The sequence below is a fragment of the Barbus barbus genome (genome assembly GCF_936440315.1).
Source record: "Barbus barbus genome assembly, chromosome: 17".
Taxonomy (NCBI): domain Eukaryota; kingdom Metazoa; phylum Chordata; class Actinopteri; order Cypriniformes; family Cyprinidae; genus Barbus; species Barbus barbus.
In genome coordinates, this window is record NC_136745.1 from 11,854,114 (window position 1) to 11,869,313 (window position 15,200).

Sequence of the window (15,200 nt, forward strand, 5' to 3'; positions counted from 1 at the left end):
CCAAAACATGCAAATTTTTTATTTTAAACTTTAAGCCTATGCATTAGTGTAATGGCTTGCCCTGTCAGGCGCTTTGACAGATGCGTGTGCGTCCTCAGCGCAAAAGCTTTCCGTTTTCCATATCCTTATCTGTAAATGTCACAAATTCACGCGAGCATTTTCATTTTTGCATAAAAGTCTGTCCTGACAGTCTGTGTTAAGTTTAAATCTGTACTGAATGAGCGCCGGCACGGCGGAAAGACAGAACACAGTAGAGAGAGAGACAATTAATATTCAGCACAAAAAACATTCGTTCTGCTGAAATATTCGTTAAATTTAGGTTTAAAAGACAACATGTAGTGCGCGTATTTCATGAGAGTAGGAACTTTAAGGATAACAGCATATTTGAATATAAATGTCAGACGCTTCATAGCCGCCTTTTATAGGATAAAGAAATGACAGTAACAGTAAGTGATCAAAGTGAACGCACGTGTCCCTGCAGAAGATTGCTCTCACCTGTTGGTTAACACCAAGTTTGTTTTTATTCGTCTTTAAAAAATTTAAAGAATAATACAGATAACAATGTACAGTTAGTTAAACTGTGTTTACTATATACAGTGCTTAACAAATTTATTAAAACAAATTTATGTAAGGTTTTTAACAAATAATTTAAGGTTTGTGCCACTGCTGCACCAAACTAACAGTATTGGGGATTACCAAAATATTTTGTTAGCTTTCTGTATTGGTTAGTCCTCCAGTATGCATAAGCTCTTTAGTAACAGGCTATTTCTAAAACTATAATATAATTATTGCTGTTATTTATGAAAGAAACGCAGAAAAAATAGATTTTTTCTTCAGATATTACAGGTCAAAATGTAATGCCAGCAAGAATGCTGTTGTGAAAAGCATAGGAGGCCATTTTTGATATGTGAATAAATACTATTTAGTTGTTTCAGTTTGTTATTTGCCCAATAAATGACAATAACATTTTTAGATTTAAACCATTTTTTTTTGACAGATTCCGAAAATATTTGTTTTCTCTTTATGACAGATTGTCTAATAAATTGTTAAGCACTGTATGTTTTCATAGCATTCATTTGGCACGTTTGTCTGAAGGACATTGGGCAGAATGCGGAATAGTGTGTTTTTTGTCAATAAAAGAAAAGATTAATCGAAAAAATAATCGGCCAACTAATCGATTATCAAAATAATCGTTAGTTGCAGCCCTAAAATAGTTTGGGGTTGGTTTAATTTTGAAAGAACTCTTATGCTCACCAAGGCTGCATTTATTTAATCTAAAAGACAGTGAAATGAATAGTATTGTGAAGTATGTTTTCTTTCTGAATATATTTTAAAATGCAATTTATTCCTGTGCTTCCAAAGCTGAATTTTCAGCATCATTACTCAAGGGGTGGGCGCTATGCCGGTATTAACGTGACTACCGGTATTATGTTATGCCATGATATGGATTTTGCTATATCGTTACATATTCATGGATTTCATTGGATGGACAGACAAAGATTTTTTTTTTCCCCGCGGTTGTTACTGCTTCATCAGAGAGAGAGATGCCCCACTTGATCGGACACAAATCAGAACCGGATAGTTTTTGCTCCAAACACACGATTGGCTTTTCGGAAATTACAATTATTTCCCAAAATGTAATTTATGTGGTAATATTACTAAGCCTGTAAAAGGCCGTTAATACAGGACAGAGACGCAGAACACACACACAAAGAGAGAAAATACTGTAGCAGGCAGCGCAAGATCACTGTTCACAATGCTCGAAATATAGGAAGAAAATTCTGCATTACGTAATTTTCCTCATCAGGAGGGCTTACGCACAGCCACGCACCCCTTCCACGTGCAGACAATTTTTTGAGACCGCGTGGCCGGTCCGTGACCAACTGCGCATGCGAGGTGAACGTTGAGACAGCGCAAGTCAAGTAGGTGGTACTGCGCATGTGTCAAGCTTGTCCGTCCGCACTCATCCGCGGTTGAGTATACTTTGTAGCATAATTTCACACATCTAAAGTAAGACCATTCCATTTTTGTCTTAGATCTTGAAATCATGTTTTTTTTCTAATTATATAAGGTTAAAATACATATTTTGCCTCTAATTTAACTAAGGTCTATTAAAATGTTAATCCAATTTTTTTTCTCTCATCGCGATATAATAACGACATCGTCTGGAAAGTGGAGAAAATAGTGATATGAATTTTAGCTCATATTGCCCACCCCTACATTACACCAGTCTTCAGTGTCACATGATCCTTCAGAAATCATTCTAATATGCTGATTTGCTGCTAAGAAATATTCTTATCTCAAAAACAGCTGTGCTGCTCAATATTTTAGTGGACACTGTGGTACTTTTTTCAGGAGTGAATAGAAAGTATAAAAGAACAGTATTTATTTGAAATAGAATACTTTTGTAACATTTATAAATGCTTTTACTGTCACTTTTGATCGGTTTAATGCATCCTTGCTGAATTAAAAAGCATAACCAAAAAGACACCAAACTTTAGTGTTGTAGATTAATGGCTATACTTCTGTGTATTTATAAAGCAGGTTCTCCCTCCATTCGCCGAGCCTCACCTGTCTCAGTCTATCTATTCCCGGGAGAAGCCCCCAAGCTCCGCCCCTCTGTTCTAGAAGGGGAGGAGTCTGATATTGATGGACTGGTCACCACAGCTATGGAAGCTCATGCAGATATGATGTCAGAGGAAGGATCAGAGGGTTCCACCGACAACGACGACTTCTGCATCCTAGAGGCTCCTGGGATGGGCATCCCAGTATGTACCCTCAGTTTTCACATTCTTCTCCAGCCTTTAATTAATACACTGGCGAAAAACAAATTTCCTAAATATTACATAAATAACTACGGCCCTATGATTTCCGCGATGCAGAAAACAAGGACGGAATCCAGTCAGAAAAACGTGTGGCGTGGCGCTCGCGGTGATTTCAGCGTCTGCCGTCTCAATGAGGACATAAATACATGAACAACATCTCCTAAACTGATCTGAGAGTCACTTCACGAGCATTTTACCATTCATTTGACTAAAACTAGCGTCGTCATATATACACACAGAACTTTAAAGGTATTCACGGCAACCCGTCAAAATAAAAGTTTGATTTAACTTATTAAAGACATTGTGCCAGAAATAAGCTATATTACTATTATTTAGTAGAATGTACGTAATACTACTACTACTACTGTTAAAACTTTTTTTTTTTTAAAGAAATAATCACAAAATATTTTTATTTTAAAAGTAAATCCACTTTATTTGCCAAAAATTTTAATGTTTTCATTAATTAAAATATAAATTAAATCAATGTTTTATGCCTTCATCTGATAACCAGTCAAATTTAAATACACTACACAGAATTTCTGGGGGGGGGGGGCATTTCATAAGGCTACTGTAAGAATGAATAAATAATTGTTTGTATGCATTCAAATAATTGGACATGCTAAAACACAGAATTTGGTAGCAATAAAACATAAGGTGAGGAAAAAAAAAACATTTCATACGGTCCTAAACATGTCATTTTTGTTACACTTTTAATAAATGAATGTTAAATTGTATAAGTTTCATGATTTTAGTTAATTAGACAGGCTTTTTGATTAATAACATTTAATTTGACCATTAAGAAAAGAGTCCAGAAAAATTTCAACGGAAAAAAATGAATTTAGAAAAAAATTAAACGGAATTTGGGAGAAAATAAAACGGATTTCATAGGGCCCTAAATAACATACTCCAATAAACCTGTTTTATTTATAACTTTGAAAAATAATTTTTACAGTGCAGTTTCTCTCTCTCTGACAGCCTAGAGATGGTGAGCCTGTGGTGACAGTGCTCTCCCAGGGACCTATAAAGGTGCGGGATGGTTACTACTCTCGGCCTCGGGGCAGTTCAGATCTGCTACGCGCCCCAGCCCACTTCCTAGTGCCTCAGAACAGAGTGGTGCTCCGAGAAGTCTCTGTCGTCTGGCACCTCTATGGCGGCAAAGACTTCGGTGGCAAACCCAGCTCGGCCCACACACCACACAGCCATAAGTGAGTACAGCAGAAGGTCTGAGAAGCCAGACTTTGAGGGTGTCTGTAGATCTTTGCTTTGTTTTTAAACAAGGACTTGTTACAGATTGTTACAATGTTGCATTTTCTTTATGGTTCAGCTTGTTTTCACAAGGCAACAGGTTCTGATACAAGCGCTCCAAACGAGCAAGGTGTGAAAATGCCTTAACGTTGAAATCAAATGCTATGAAATGTTTGTGTGTCACAGAGTTCGCTCAGCTGCTCCCGGAGCCCGTGGTTCTCCCTCTCGTTCAGCAGGGCCCTCACGGCCCCAGAACTCCTGGCGGTGGGTTGGAGGAAGTGGGCGGCAGCACACACTGCTCATGGAGATACAACTGACAAAGGTATAATTTATTGCAGTCAGTGATTTGAAGATTCAGAAAGCCTTGTTTCTAGTTCCATAACCTCTTTCTCTCGCTTCAGGTTAGTTTCCAGCATGAGACGTACCCAGTGGTGGCGTCCCCTGCTGCAGGACCAGATGCAGAAGGGCTAGGCCTCGGAGAACAGCCTATTTCCCGCCAAGTGTTTATCGTCCAGGAACTGGAGGTGCGAGACCGACTGGCTTCCTCTCAAATCAACAAGTTCCTGTACCTGTACACCAGTGAGAGCATGCCGCGCAGAGCTCATTCCAACATGGTGAGTTAGAGAGCGGGATACAAAGTGAACAAGTTTTTGTTTGTGTTCTTACCCGGCTCAATTGTTGCTGTAGTTGACTGTGAAAGCGCTGCAGGTGATGCCTGAATCTGGTCTGGGCGGACCAGAGTGCTGTCTGAGAATCAGCCTGTTACCACTGCGACTCAATATTGACCAGGTACACATTATGCTTTAACCATTTTTCTGCACAGAACAAATAATTTTTCATATCAGGCTCCGTAAAAGTCACATTTGTTTTCATTTCCTAGGATGCACTTTTCTTCTTGAAGGACTTTTTCAGTAACATGGCTGCAGGAGTTAATCCTTACCTATCCATCGACCCTGCAGCTGAGGGTAAGTCTGCCCCCCCATGAATGAATTTATTTGTTTGTTGTTTTTTTATTTATTTAAAATTTTTACTTATTTATTTACTTTATTACTTTTTTATTAGTCTTTTTTAATATTACTATATAGGTTTCATTAATTTGTAATAATTTGTTTAGGTTTTAGTTTAAGTTTACTCATTTTAGTGCTTCAGCTTTAATTTATTTCAATTTATTTATTTCCAAGGCAACATTTCTAATGATCTTATTTATATATTAGGGGTGCAACAGTTCAGCTTACTCACAGTTCGGTTTGTATCACAGTTTTAGAGTCACGGTTTCAGTACGGTTCAGTATGTGCTATGTTCAGGAAAAAAACTATACTGTCAAATAAATATAAAGAAAATAAGACTAACTTCAAGCAACAGCACAAATAAATACAATAAAGATACAAATCAAATAAATAGTGCTTTTCAGGTTTTTTTAGGTAGGGTTAACATTAGTTTTTAGGTACAGAAATTTAATAAAGTAATCAAATGTAAAATAACATCATATTTGACTGTATAAAATAAAGATGAATATTTATTAATGTTACAAAAGCTATTCAATCAAGAGCAGTGAGTGACTTCCTTGTTGCTGTTTGATTAATATTAAGAAAGTGCTGTCACTTTAAGAGAATGCATTGATACTGTGCATTCAGCCAGCTATGTCTGCTAGGATACTTAACAAGATGGGCATTTTGACATAATATTTGTGTGTGGTGAATGGTACGGTAGGTTTTTTTTACCGATAACCATTACACCCCTAATGTGTGTGTGTGTGTATATATATATATATATATATATATATATATATATATATATATATATATATATATATATATATATATATATATATATATATATATATATATATATATATATACATATATACATATACAGTGCCCTCCAAATATATATATATATATATATATATATATATATATATATATATATATATATATATATATATATATACATATATACATATACAGTGCCCTCCAAAAGTATTGGAACAGTGAGGCCAATTCCTTTATTTTTGCTGTAGACTGAAAACATTTGGGTTTGCCATCAAAATGAGAGATTAACCTTTCAGCTTTTATTTACAGATGTTTTCATCTGGATCTGATACACAACTTAGAAAATAGCACCTTTTGTTTGAACCCACCCATTTTTCATGTTACCAAAAGTATTGGAACATGTGACTGACAGGTGTGTTTTGTTGCCCTGCTGTGTCCTATTAATTGATTCTAAATGGCACTGAATGTCTGCGCTCAGTTTCAGATCCGTGCAGACTTCATTTATAGTTAGTTAGATGTGTAACCAACATGAAAACCAGAGAGGTGTCTATGGGTGAAAAACGAGCAATTGTGAAGCTGAGAGAAGATGAAAAATCAATCAAACCATTGCACAAACACTGGCGATAGCAAGTACAACCATTTGCAATCTCCTGAGGAAGAAAGAAACCACTGGTGTACTAAGTAACACACCTCAAACAGGTAGATCAAGGAAAACATCTGCAGTTAATGACAGAAACATTGTGACAGCTGTAAAGAAAGACCATAAAACAACTGTTAGTGACATCAGCAACAACCTCCAGAGGGCAGGAGTGAAGGTATCACAATCTACTGTTCGACTTCATGAACAAAAGTACAGAGGCTTCACCAGAAGATGCAAACCACTCATTAGCAAGAAGAATAGGAGACGAGCCTCAAAAATTCTGGGACAAGGTTTTATGGACTGATTTTATTGACCAAAGTGATGGAAAGGCTAAAGTTTGGAGAAAGAAAGGATCTGCTCATGATCCCAAACACACAAGCTCATCTGAAACACAGTGTACACAGGTGTACATTATAGTACACATTACACAAGTAATGTGATGGCTTGGGCTTTCATCGCTTCTTCTGGGACAGGCTCATTAATCTTCATTAATGATGTAACACATGATGACAGCAGCAAAATTAACTCAGAAGTCTACAGAAATATTTTGTCTGACAATTTACAGAAAGATGCAACCAAACTGATTGGGAGATCCTTCATCATGCAGCAAGATAATGAACCAAAACATAGTGCCAAAACAACAAAGGAGTTGATCAGGGGCAAGAAGTGGAAGGTTTTAGACTGGCCAAGCCAATCTCCACACTTAAACCCTGTAGAGTATGCATTTTACCTGCTAAAGAAGAGACTGAAGGGAGTAAAAGAGGCTGTGTTGAAAGCCTGGAAAAGCATCACAAAAGAAGAATGCAAAAGTTTGGTGATGTCAATGGGTCACAGGCTTGATGCAGTTATTGAAAGCAAAGGATTTGCAACTAAATATGAAGTATTTTTCACTTTAATCTATGTTAATTCTATCTGTTCCAATACTTTTGGTGACATGAAAAATGGGTGGGTTCAAACAAAAGGTGCTATCTTCTAAATTATGTATCAGATACAGATGAAAATACTTGTAAATAAAAGCTGAAATGTTAATCTCTCATCTCATATTCATCTTTTGTTGTCAAACCCAAATGTTTTCAGTCTACCGCAAAAATAATGGAATTGGCCTTACTGTTCCAATACTTTTGGAGGGCACTGTGTGTATATATATATATATATATATATATATATATATATATATATATATATATATGCATACATACATACATACATACATACATAACATAAGTGTATAACAGTTTTATTGCTATTTTTATTTAATTTTTTAATTATACACTTTTTTTAAAGTTATATTTTTGGCCTTTTATGCTTTTAATGGACAGGACAGTTTAGAGCAGACAGGAAAGCATTGGGTGGAGAGAGGTCGGTGCACTAACCACGAGGCTATCGGCGCCAACTATTATACACGTTTTAGTATATGTTTTAGTATAGTTTAGTATAGTTACACTCACTTGGTGGTTTTGCCATTTTTTTTTATTAGTTTTCTTTATTTGAATATTTCTGTTTAGTTAGAGTTCACTATATGTGAACTAAATATATACACTATTACTTCCACTATATATATTCACTCTATACATATACACATATATCTGCACAGTTTTGTTTTATTTAACTGGTTTGCACTCTATCTGCCATGTGCCTTATGCCACTTTATCTATCGCTTTCTTTATTTTTCTACAAATGTCCTCATTTGTATATCTGTATAGTTGTATGTACATATGTTTAAACTGTATTTATCCGTATTTGAACGTCTACTGTCAGTGTCTTAAATGTTAACTGTATGCACCAAGGGTCTGAGAGTAACGCCATTTCAATTCTCTGTATGTATGTGCCGTACATGTGCAAGAATTGACAATAAAGCAGACTTGACTTGAGTTCATTTCAGTTTTAGTTTTTAATTTTAGTTTTAAATAAGTATAATTTTCAGTTTGTTCATTTTAGTTGCCAAGCCAACATTTCAAATTTTCACCTTAATTTAAGTTTTTCATGTGATGTTTTTCTATTTTATTTCAGCTTTATTTAAATAAAAAAATAATAATTTAATAGTTTTTATATATATATATATATATATATATATATATATATATATATATATATATATATATATATATATATATATATATATATATATAATATAAAGTTTAAATGTATAATTTTAATTGTACACATAAATTTTTTTTATTTAAACATTATTTGTGTGTTGGTGTTCATCATCTTTATCTTGGCTCTTCTGCTCCCAGTGAGGATTGACGTTCCTCAGAAGGCTTCAGATGAGACAGATCCTGGCTCCGGACTGGGCCATGATCTGGCTGCTTCTTTAGAAACAACCTATAGTGAGCAGAGTTCCTCCTCCGCTGGCTCCTCGTCCTCCTCTGACCAACCCATCTACTTCAGGTAGAAGATCTGGCATCGCACCACATGACAATATCCAACAAAACAATTATGTAAATCATAATCAATGCCCTTTCGCACTCTTTCTCTTAAGAGAGTTTCGTTTCACCTCTGAAGTTCCCATCTGGCTGGACTATCAAGGGAAGCATGTGGTTATTGAGCAGGTTGGCAATCACTTATTAAATAACTGATGCTTCATGTTCATGCAATCATAGTCAGTTTATCTGTGTAGTTTGAGCGCTAAGCTTAAACACAGAAACAAAACTCTCCAAAATTTTCATAATAAGATCTTTTTTTTTTGTCTGTGTTTAACTGCTATTATAGTAACAACATATATCTGGTTTCCTAGGGAACGTTTGCAGGCATCCTGATTGGTCTGGCCCAGCTGAACTGCTCTGAACTAAAGCTGAAGAGATTGTGCTGTAGACATGGGTAAACACCTCTTCATCTTTACTTTTTGCCTGCTTTACCTTTGAATCTAGATCTGAAGAACGAGTTGTTGTTTGTTTCAGGCTGCTGGGTGTTGATAAGGTTATTCAGTACGCTGTGAACGAATGGCTTACAGACATCAGGAAGAACCAGCTGCCAGGGATTCTGGGAGGTGTTGGTCCCATGCATTCTGTCGTACAACTCTGTAAGTATGACATGTCACATCTTAGTTAGACATTGCTGTCTTTCTTTTAACTGCTCTGGCCACTTAAAGTAAAGTACTGAAATCAGTCTAATGGTTCTTAGACTGATTTCAGTACTTTCCTTTAATCTTTTTTTCAGTGATGTTTCTCCAGTGATGTTGGAATTTAATGACCATGAGGTTAATCTTGAATAGTCAGATTGCAATGAAGTTTTCTGTTCTCTGCAGTCCATGGTGTGCGTGATTTGTTCTGGATGCCGATAGAGCAGTACCGGAAGGATGGGCGTATTATCCGAGGCCTCCAGAGGGGGGCAGCATCGTTTGGTACCTCTACAGCCTCTGCTGCTCTAGAGCTCAGCAACAGACTAGTGCAGGCAATTCAGGTATGTACTGCACACGTGCACATATAACCTAAATATTACTGAGCCATACTAGAAATTTTTGTTATTTTTTTCAAATATATATATATATATATATATATATATATATATATATATATATATATATATACACATACATACATACATATGTGTATATATACACAAGTATATTTCTTACATTTTAATTATATCTTTAAAGGTGTATATATTATTTTATTTGTTGCTGGTTTTACCATGTTACTAGTTATTTTGAATTTGTTATTTTATTATTATTAAACATATTTTTGTATTGTATTTTTATTTATCATATTTTAATATTTTTCTTTATTTTAAATTATTTATTTTTATTATGTATAATTTTGTGCTCATAGTTTATGAAATTATTGAAATATTTATTATAAATTCTATTTTTACATTATAATTATATTTCTCATTTGTATACTTTTCTATTTTGTTTCTTTATTTTATTATATACATTTTTATATTTCTTAAATTTTAATTATATCTTAAATTGTGTAGCAAATTAGCTTAAAAGGGAATATTTATTATTAATTATAACTGGTTATAATTAATAATACATATTTAGATTAGATCTTAGAATTGACTGTAGCAGAATCGATATTACAATTACTTGATCTGTCCGTCCACCGAGCAGACAATATAATTATCAACTCTAGGAAAGATTATTTTCCTGGCCAAGGAACAATAGCCTTCCTACTTACACAGTGCTAGCAGTAGTTTAGCATGTAGCAAGGAGCAGCATTCAGTGACTTTGAATCGTGAGCAGAACACAGAGACAATTGTGAATATAAGGCATTTAATAAATGAAACTATAGCTAACATACAACTAAACTAAGCAAAACATATATATATGTATATATATAATATATTATATTATATATATAGAATGAAGGAAAGTAAGGAAAAGAGAGAGAAGAGCAAAAGAATGGCAGTATCAGATCAATTAACGACAGACCAAATGAGAATCAACAGAGAATCACAATTCACCTTAAAAAGGGGTTTGCATTTTTTTGCCGAGTTCCTGCAGTTTTACTTTAAAACATAGTAACAATTGTATGAGGCATTTCACGACCACATAGTGTACCTCATTGTTCGAGGAATAAAAAGAAGATAATTTTGATACCAAGAAAGTAACCTATAGAAGATATTAAAGCAGAGATACACTTGAATATAGGCGTTTAGAGTCTAACTAATACAAGTAAAGGGTTGTAACTAGGTTAATATAATAGGGGGATATACATACAACACATGCATATACCAGATACATTTATAACTGCTTAATTATGGCCTAAATAAAGCAAATGTCTTTATGCATGTGTGATGTGTATTTGAAATTGTGGAGACCACTGGTCTAGTCAGGCCAGGGGGATCATTCACTCCTTTTCGGCATGTGTTTGATAGTGGGGAAAGACCATTGGCAATTTAGCACCCATATAAATGTAAATGGTGAGGCCAGGTCAGTAATTTATATGCAGATGTCAAAAGGCTAAAAGGGTCTCTTAAAACCAAGTATAATTAACCATCAGTGAGCTTACGCAGACATTACATTGTATTATTTTATTTGTTGCTAGTTTACCATGTTACTGGATATTTTGAATGTATAATTGTTATCTTTATTCATTATTATTCTTAATCGTTTTATTAAAACATGCATTTTTGAATTATATTTTTTATCATATTTTTATATTTTTCTTTGTCATGTTAATTTAAATTATATTTATATTTATTATGCATCATTTTATGCTTACATTTAGATTATATTTGTAAATTATTTATTATAATATTTGAACTTTTTACCATGTTATTAGAGACTTTTCTTAATTGTTTTACTGATAGATTTGTTATTTATTATTATATGTATTATATTTATCTTATTTGTATATCTATCTATTGTTATTTAAATATTTTTATATTTTATTATATATATTGTTTATTTATTATATTTTAATTGTTAAATAATATATAATATTTGTAGGCTTAATTACAATTTTTAAATAGATTTATTTAATTTATTTTCAAATATTTATTTAATATTTTATATTTTTCTCTATATTTCCAGGCCACTGCAGAGACAGTGTATGACATCTTATCTCCGACTCCACCTCTGACACGTTACATCACTGAGGGACGTCCCACTCCCCGTCCCAGACGCACCCCTCAACCAGCTGACCTCAGAGAGGGTGTGGCCAAGGCCTATGATACCGTCAGAGAGGTACATCCCTGTATTATTAACAACATGTTCATCTCTGTGACTATTTAGACTATTTACTTAATAAATGTATAATATAAAGTGTTTATGGCTAGTCCAACTCTCTTTATCACTGACGTCCTCATGCCATTTTTGTCTTTCCCAGGGAGTGATTGACACCGCTCAGACCCTGTGTGATGTCGCGTCTCGTGGTCACGAGCAGAAAGGTCTTCCTGGAGCAGTGGGTGGGGTTTTGCGTCAGATCCCGCCCACTGTAGTCCGTCCACTTATAGTTGCCTCAGAGGCCACTTCAAACCTACTGGGAGGAATGCGGAACCAAATTAAACCAGATGCGCGGAAAGAGGACTTCTTGAAATGGCGCACCGAAGATGGCCAAGAATGAGATTGACGGGTGTTAATGAAGTCTGATTTTTGTTAGTGTGAATGTGAGAGTGTGAATGTGAGTTCATCTGTGTGTATCGATGCAAAAACAAAGGACAAAAAAATGGAAACTGAACCATTTTTAAGTGACTTCCACAAAGTTGCACACATTGTTTCATGCAATGCAAATATTTTGCACTTTTGCTCTAGACAGCCAAGTGCAGCTCAGTCTCATCTTGTATTGAAAGTATGCAGTCATATCAGTCTGTAACTCTGTTTACCTGTGAGCTCAAGACCAGATGTTTCTTTTCCCTCTCTGAAACCCTCATTTAACATCTGATTGAATCGAAATTCTCCCTTTCAAGTATTTCAAACAGAATATTGAAGTTAAATATTCATTTAGGTAAGGTGAAATGCTTAATGAATGCGTTGAGGTGGCCTTTTCATTTAACACTAGGAAAGTGATTCTTCTTTGTCCTCTCTATCCTGATGTCTTTGTGCCATAATTCTACTTCATTGACATTATAAAGATCTTGTTTTAAACTCTTTAAGCCTAAAATAATGCATTGGTTATTTGAGTGATGCAGTCTTTGTAGGGGAGGGGTCACTCTTGTTTTCTATTCATCTCCTCATCTTTCAGAATTTAATGAAGGATTATTGTCTTGTCCTTTTTTGGGTGAACCTTGCAAAATGTCCATGTCATATTTCACCCCAAAGATAAAAGTAAGTAATTAGATTTTACATAAAGAAAATATTTTAGGATTTCCTGCATTGCAACACAATTTTCTGGACAATTGCACATATTTGCATCTGTAACGCATCCGGATATTATACATTTAATTCTTCATTTCATTTTAATTTCTGTAAAACAGTATTTTTTTTATTCAAATCAGTATATAGTTAGTACAACACACATGTATACCTTCAATATAAATAAATACTTTGCTATTTTATGATTTTTTTCACATTGCAGTAGATTTGTTCCTTTACGGTAATGAGATTTGTGGATTCAAATGTGGTTAAATTGTCCAGAACAATAATGCACAATGCAAACTTTATTTTCTTTTGGGTACAATATAGTTTTTTCTTTTGTTTTGGGGAGAAATATGACCCAGACACGTTCTTGACCGATTCAGCCTTTTATCTGCCATTTACTCCCCAATCAAACGTGCTTGTTTTCTTCTCATTAGTTGCCTTCCTACATGTTTTAAATATTTTATTTCATGTGTAATAATAGCTAGTGAAATGTAAGAACATAATGTTGAGCTTTTGATGTCCTTGTGCAGGAAGAAGCGGTGGGGAGTGGGTTGATTGACAAAGGGCTTATGGGTAATGTTACATTCACTTTTTTGTTAATTGCATAGAAGTGTGAGGGAAATGAGTTTTACAGTGTGTGTTTTTATTTGTGTGTCAGTATGTACAGTGTGTGTTTGAGCGCGTGTGTCAGGGCATGCATGATGTTTGTGTATTGGTGGTTGACTGGCTGGCTATGTGATTCATAGCTATCAGTGTGCGTTTGTTTCTTCTGTAATTACAACTATATCATACGCTGTAAGAATTACCTGTATAGTACCAAGACGGTGTGTAAACAAATTAATACAAAAAAAGGAATAAAAATGTGCGTTTGAAAAATATTGTAATTCACTGTTGTAGATGTTCCATCCACAGATGCAATAATAGTGTGATTGAATACATAATTTTATATAGCTTGATAAGGCAGATTTTTATTAAATGAATAGGAAATTGACAAAACTCTTGGGTGAAGGATGGGTGAAACTCTTATATAAATATTGCATACTACAATGCAGTAAAAATGTGGACAGCAAGGAAGGGGTTACACTGAAACAACAAGAGTGCAAAACAGGCACATCCACTCACACACACACTCACAGACACACACACACACACATAAACAAATATACACATTCAAATGAATTTGTATGGTTATAACCATATAGCCATAACAACTCAGAAAACTGAAATAAGAGGTTGAAATCAGATCAGACCCAGAAGGATTAAGCTCTGATAAAACATTCCTGTTTTTTTGTTACTTTTTATAGAATTGTAATATTTTGTGTAGCAAAATGCTTTCTCTGTGCTCAGGTTTGACTGTAGTAATAATAATTCAAAAACTGACGCTTTAAATCAACATTTCAAACCAAAAACAAATCTAAAAAGTTGTCTTTAAAAATGTCTAAATATATATCCAAACCCACAACTTAATAAAAAATAAGTATTTATCTCTAAAAACGATTAGAGAATTTATAGGCTTTTTATATAGAGCCATGTAGGAATCTATGGGCTAAACCATGAAATAGCAGATGTTTTTCTTATTTTACTCCCACCAGATGACACTAATCTGGCTTCAAAACTATAAAATATATACATTTTAGGTGTCTGCCACTTTTGACCGTGAAGATCTCAAGTGTGACTCCCAAATAAGGAGCAGAAATGTCAAATGTGATAGAGGGTAAAGTTATATCAAACCGTTGTTATACTGTCATTTAAAATTTTCCCACATGTCACTATGTGTGAGTGTTTACTTGTTACAATTACAAAAAAGATTTTGAATTTTAGTTTGGAGGACATTATGATAATTTTGCACTTTTTTTGAACAAGACGTTTGACATCAACATTCAGAACCACTAAAGAAACACACATTTGTATAATTGTAATTTAGACTCAACAAATTAGTCTCTGAAATAATGCAGTCCTAAGCCAGCTACTGC

The 15,200-nt window shown here is 34.4% G+C and overlaps 1 protein-coding gene across 2 annotated transcripts in view; it reads left to right on the forward strand.

The window, feature by feature from the left end:
• The window catches only part of LOC306883454 (autophagy-related protein 2 homolog A-like), a 32,075-nt gene extending 17,966 nt beyond the window's left edge, over window positions 1-14,109 (forward strand). The window contains exons 30-42 of one of the 2 annotated variants that reach the window (XM_079438730.1): window positions 2,542-2,768; window positions 3,801-4,030; window positions 4,257-4,392; window positions 4,472-4,684; window positions 4,758-4,859; window positions 4,951-5,035; window positions 8,720-8,873; window positions 8,965-9,034; window positions 9,220-9,302; window positions 9,383-9,504; window positions 9,730-9,884; window positions 11,962-12,114; window positions 12,257-14,109. In XM_079438730.1, the coding sequence (XP_079294856.1) occupies window positions 2,542-2,768; window positions 3,801-4,030; window positions 4,257-4,392; window positions 4,472-4,684; window positions 4,758-4,859; window positions 4,951-5,035; window positions 8,720-8,873; window positions 8,965-9,034; window positions 9,220-9,302; window positions 9,383-9,504; window positions 9,730-9,884; window positions 11,962-12,114; window positions 12,257-12,493 (1,967 nt within the window). In that variant the 3' untranslated portion in view covers window positions 12,494-14,109. The remainder of the gene's footprint in view (window positions 1-2,541; window positions 2,769-3,800; window positions 4,031-4,256; window positions 4,393-4,471; window positions 4,685-4,757; window positions 4,860-4,950; window positions 5,036-8,719; window positions 8,874-8,964; window positions 9,035-9,219; window positions 9,303-9,382; window positions 9,505-9,729; window positions 9,885-11,961; window positions 12,115-12,256) is intronic. The other variant, XM_079438731.1, reaches the window with a different exon arrangement.
• Window positions 14,110-15,200: the final 1,091 nt, after the last annotated feature.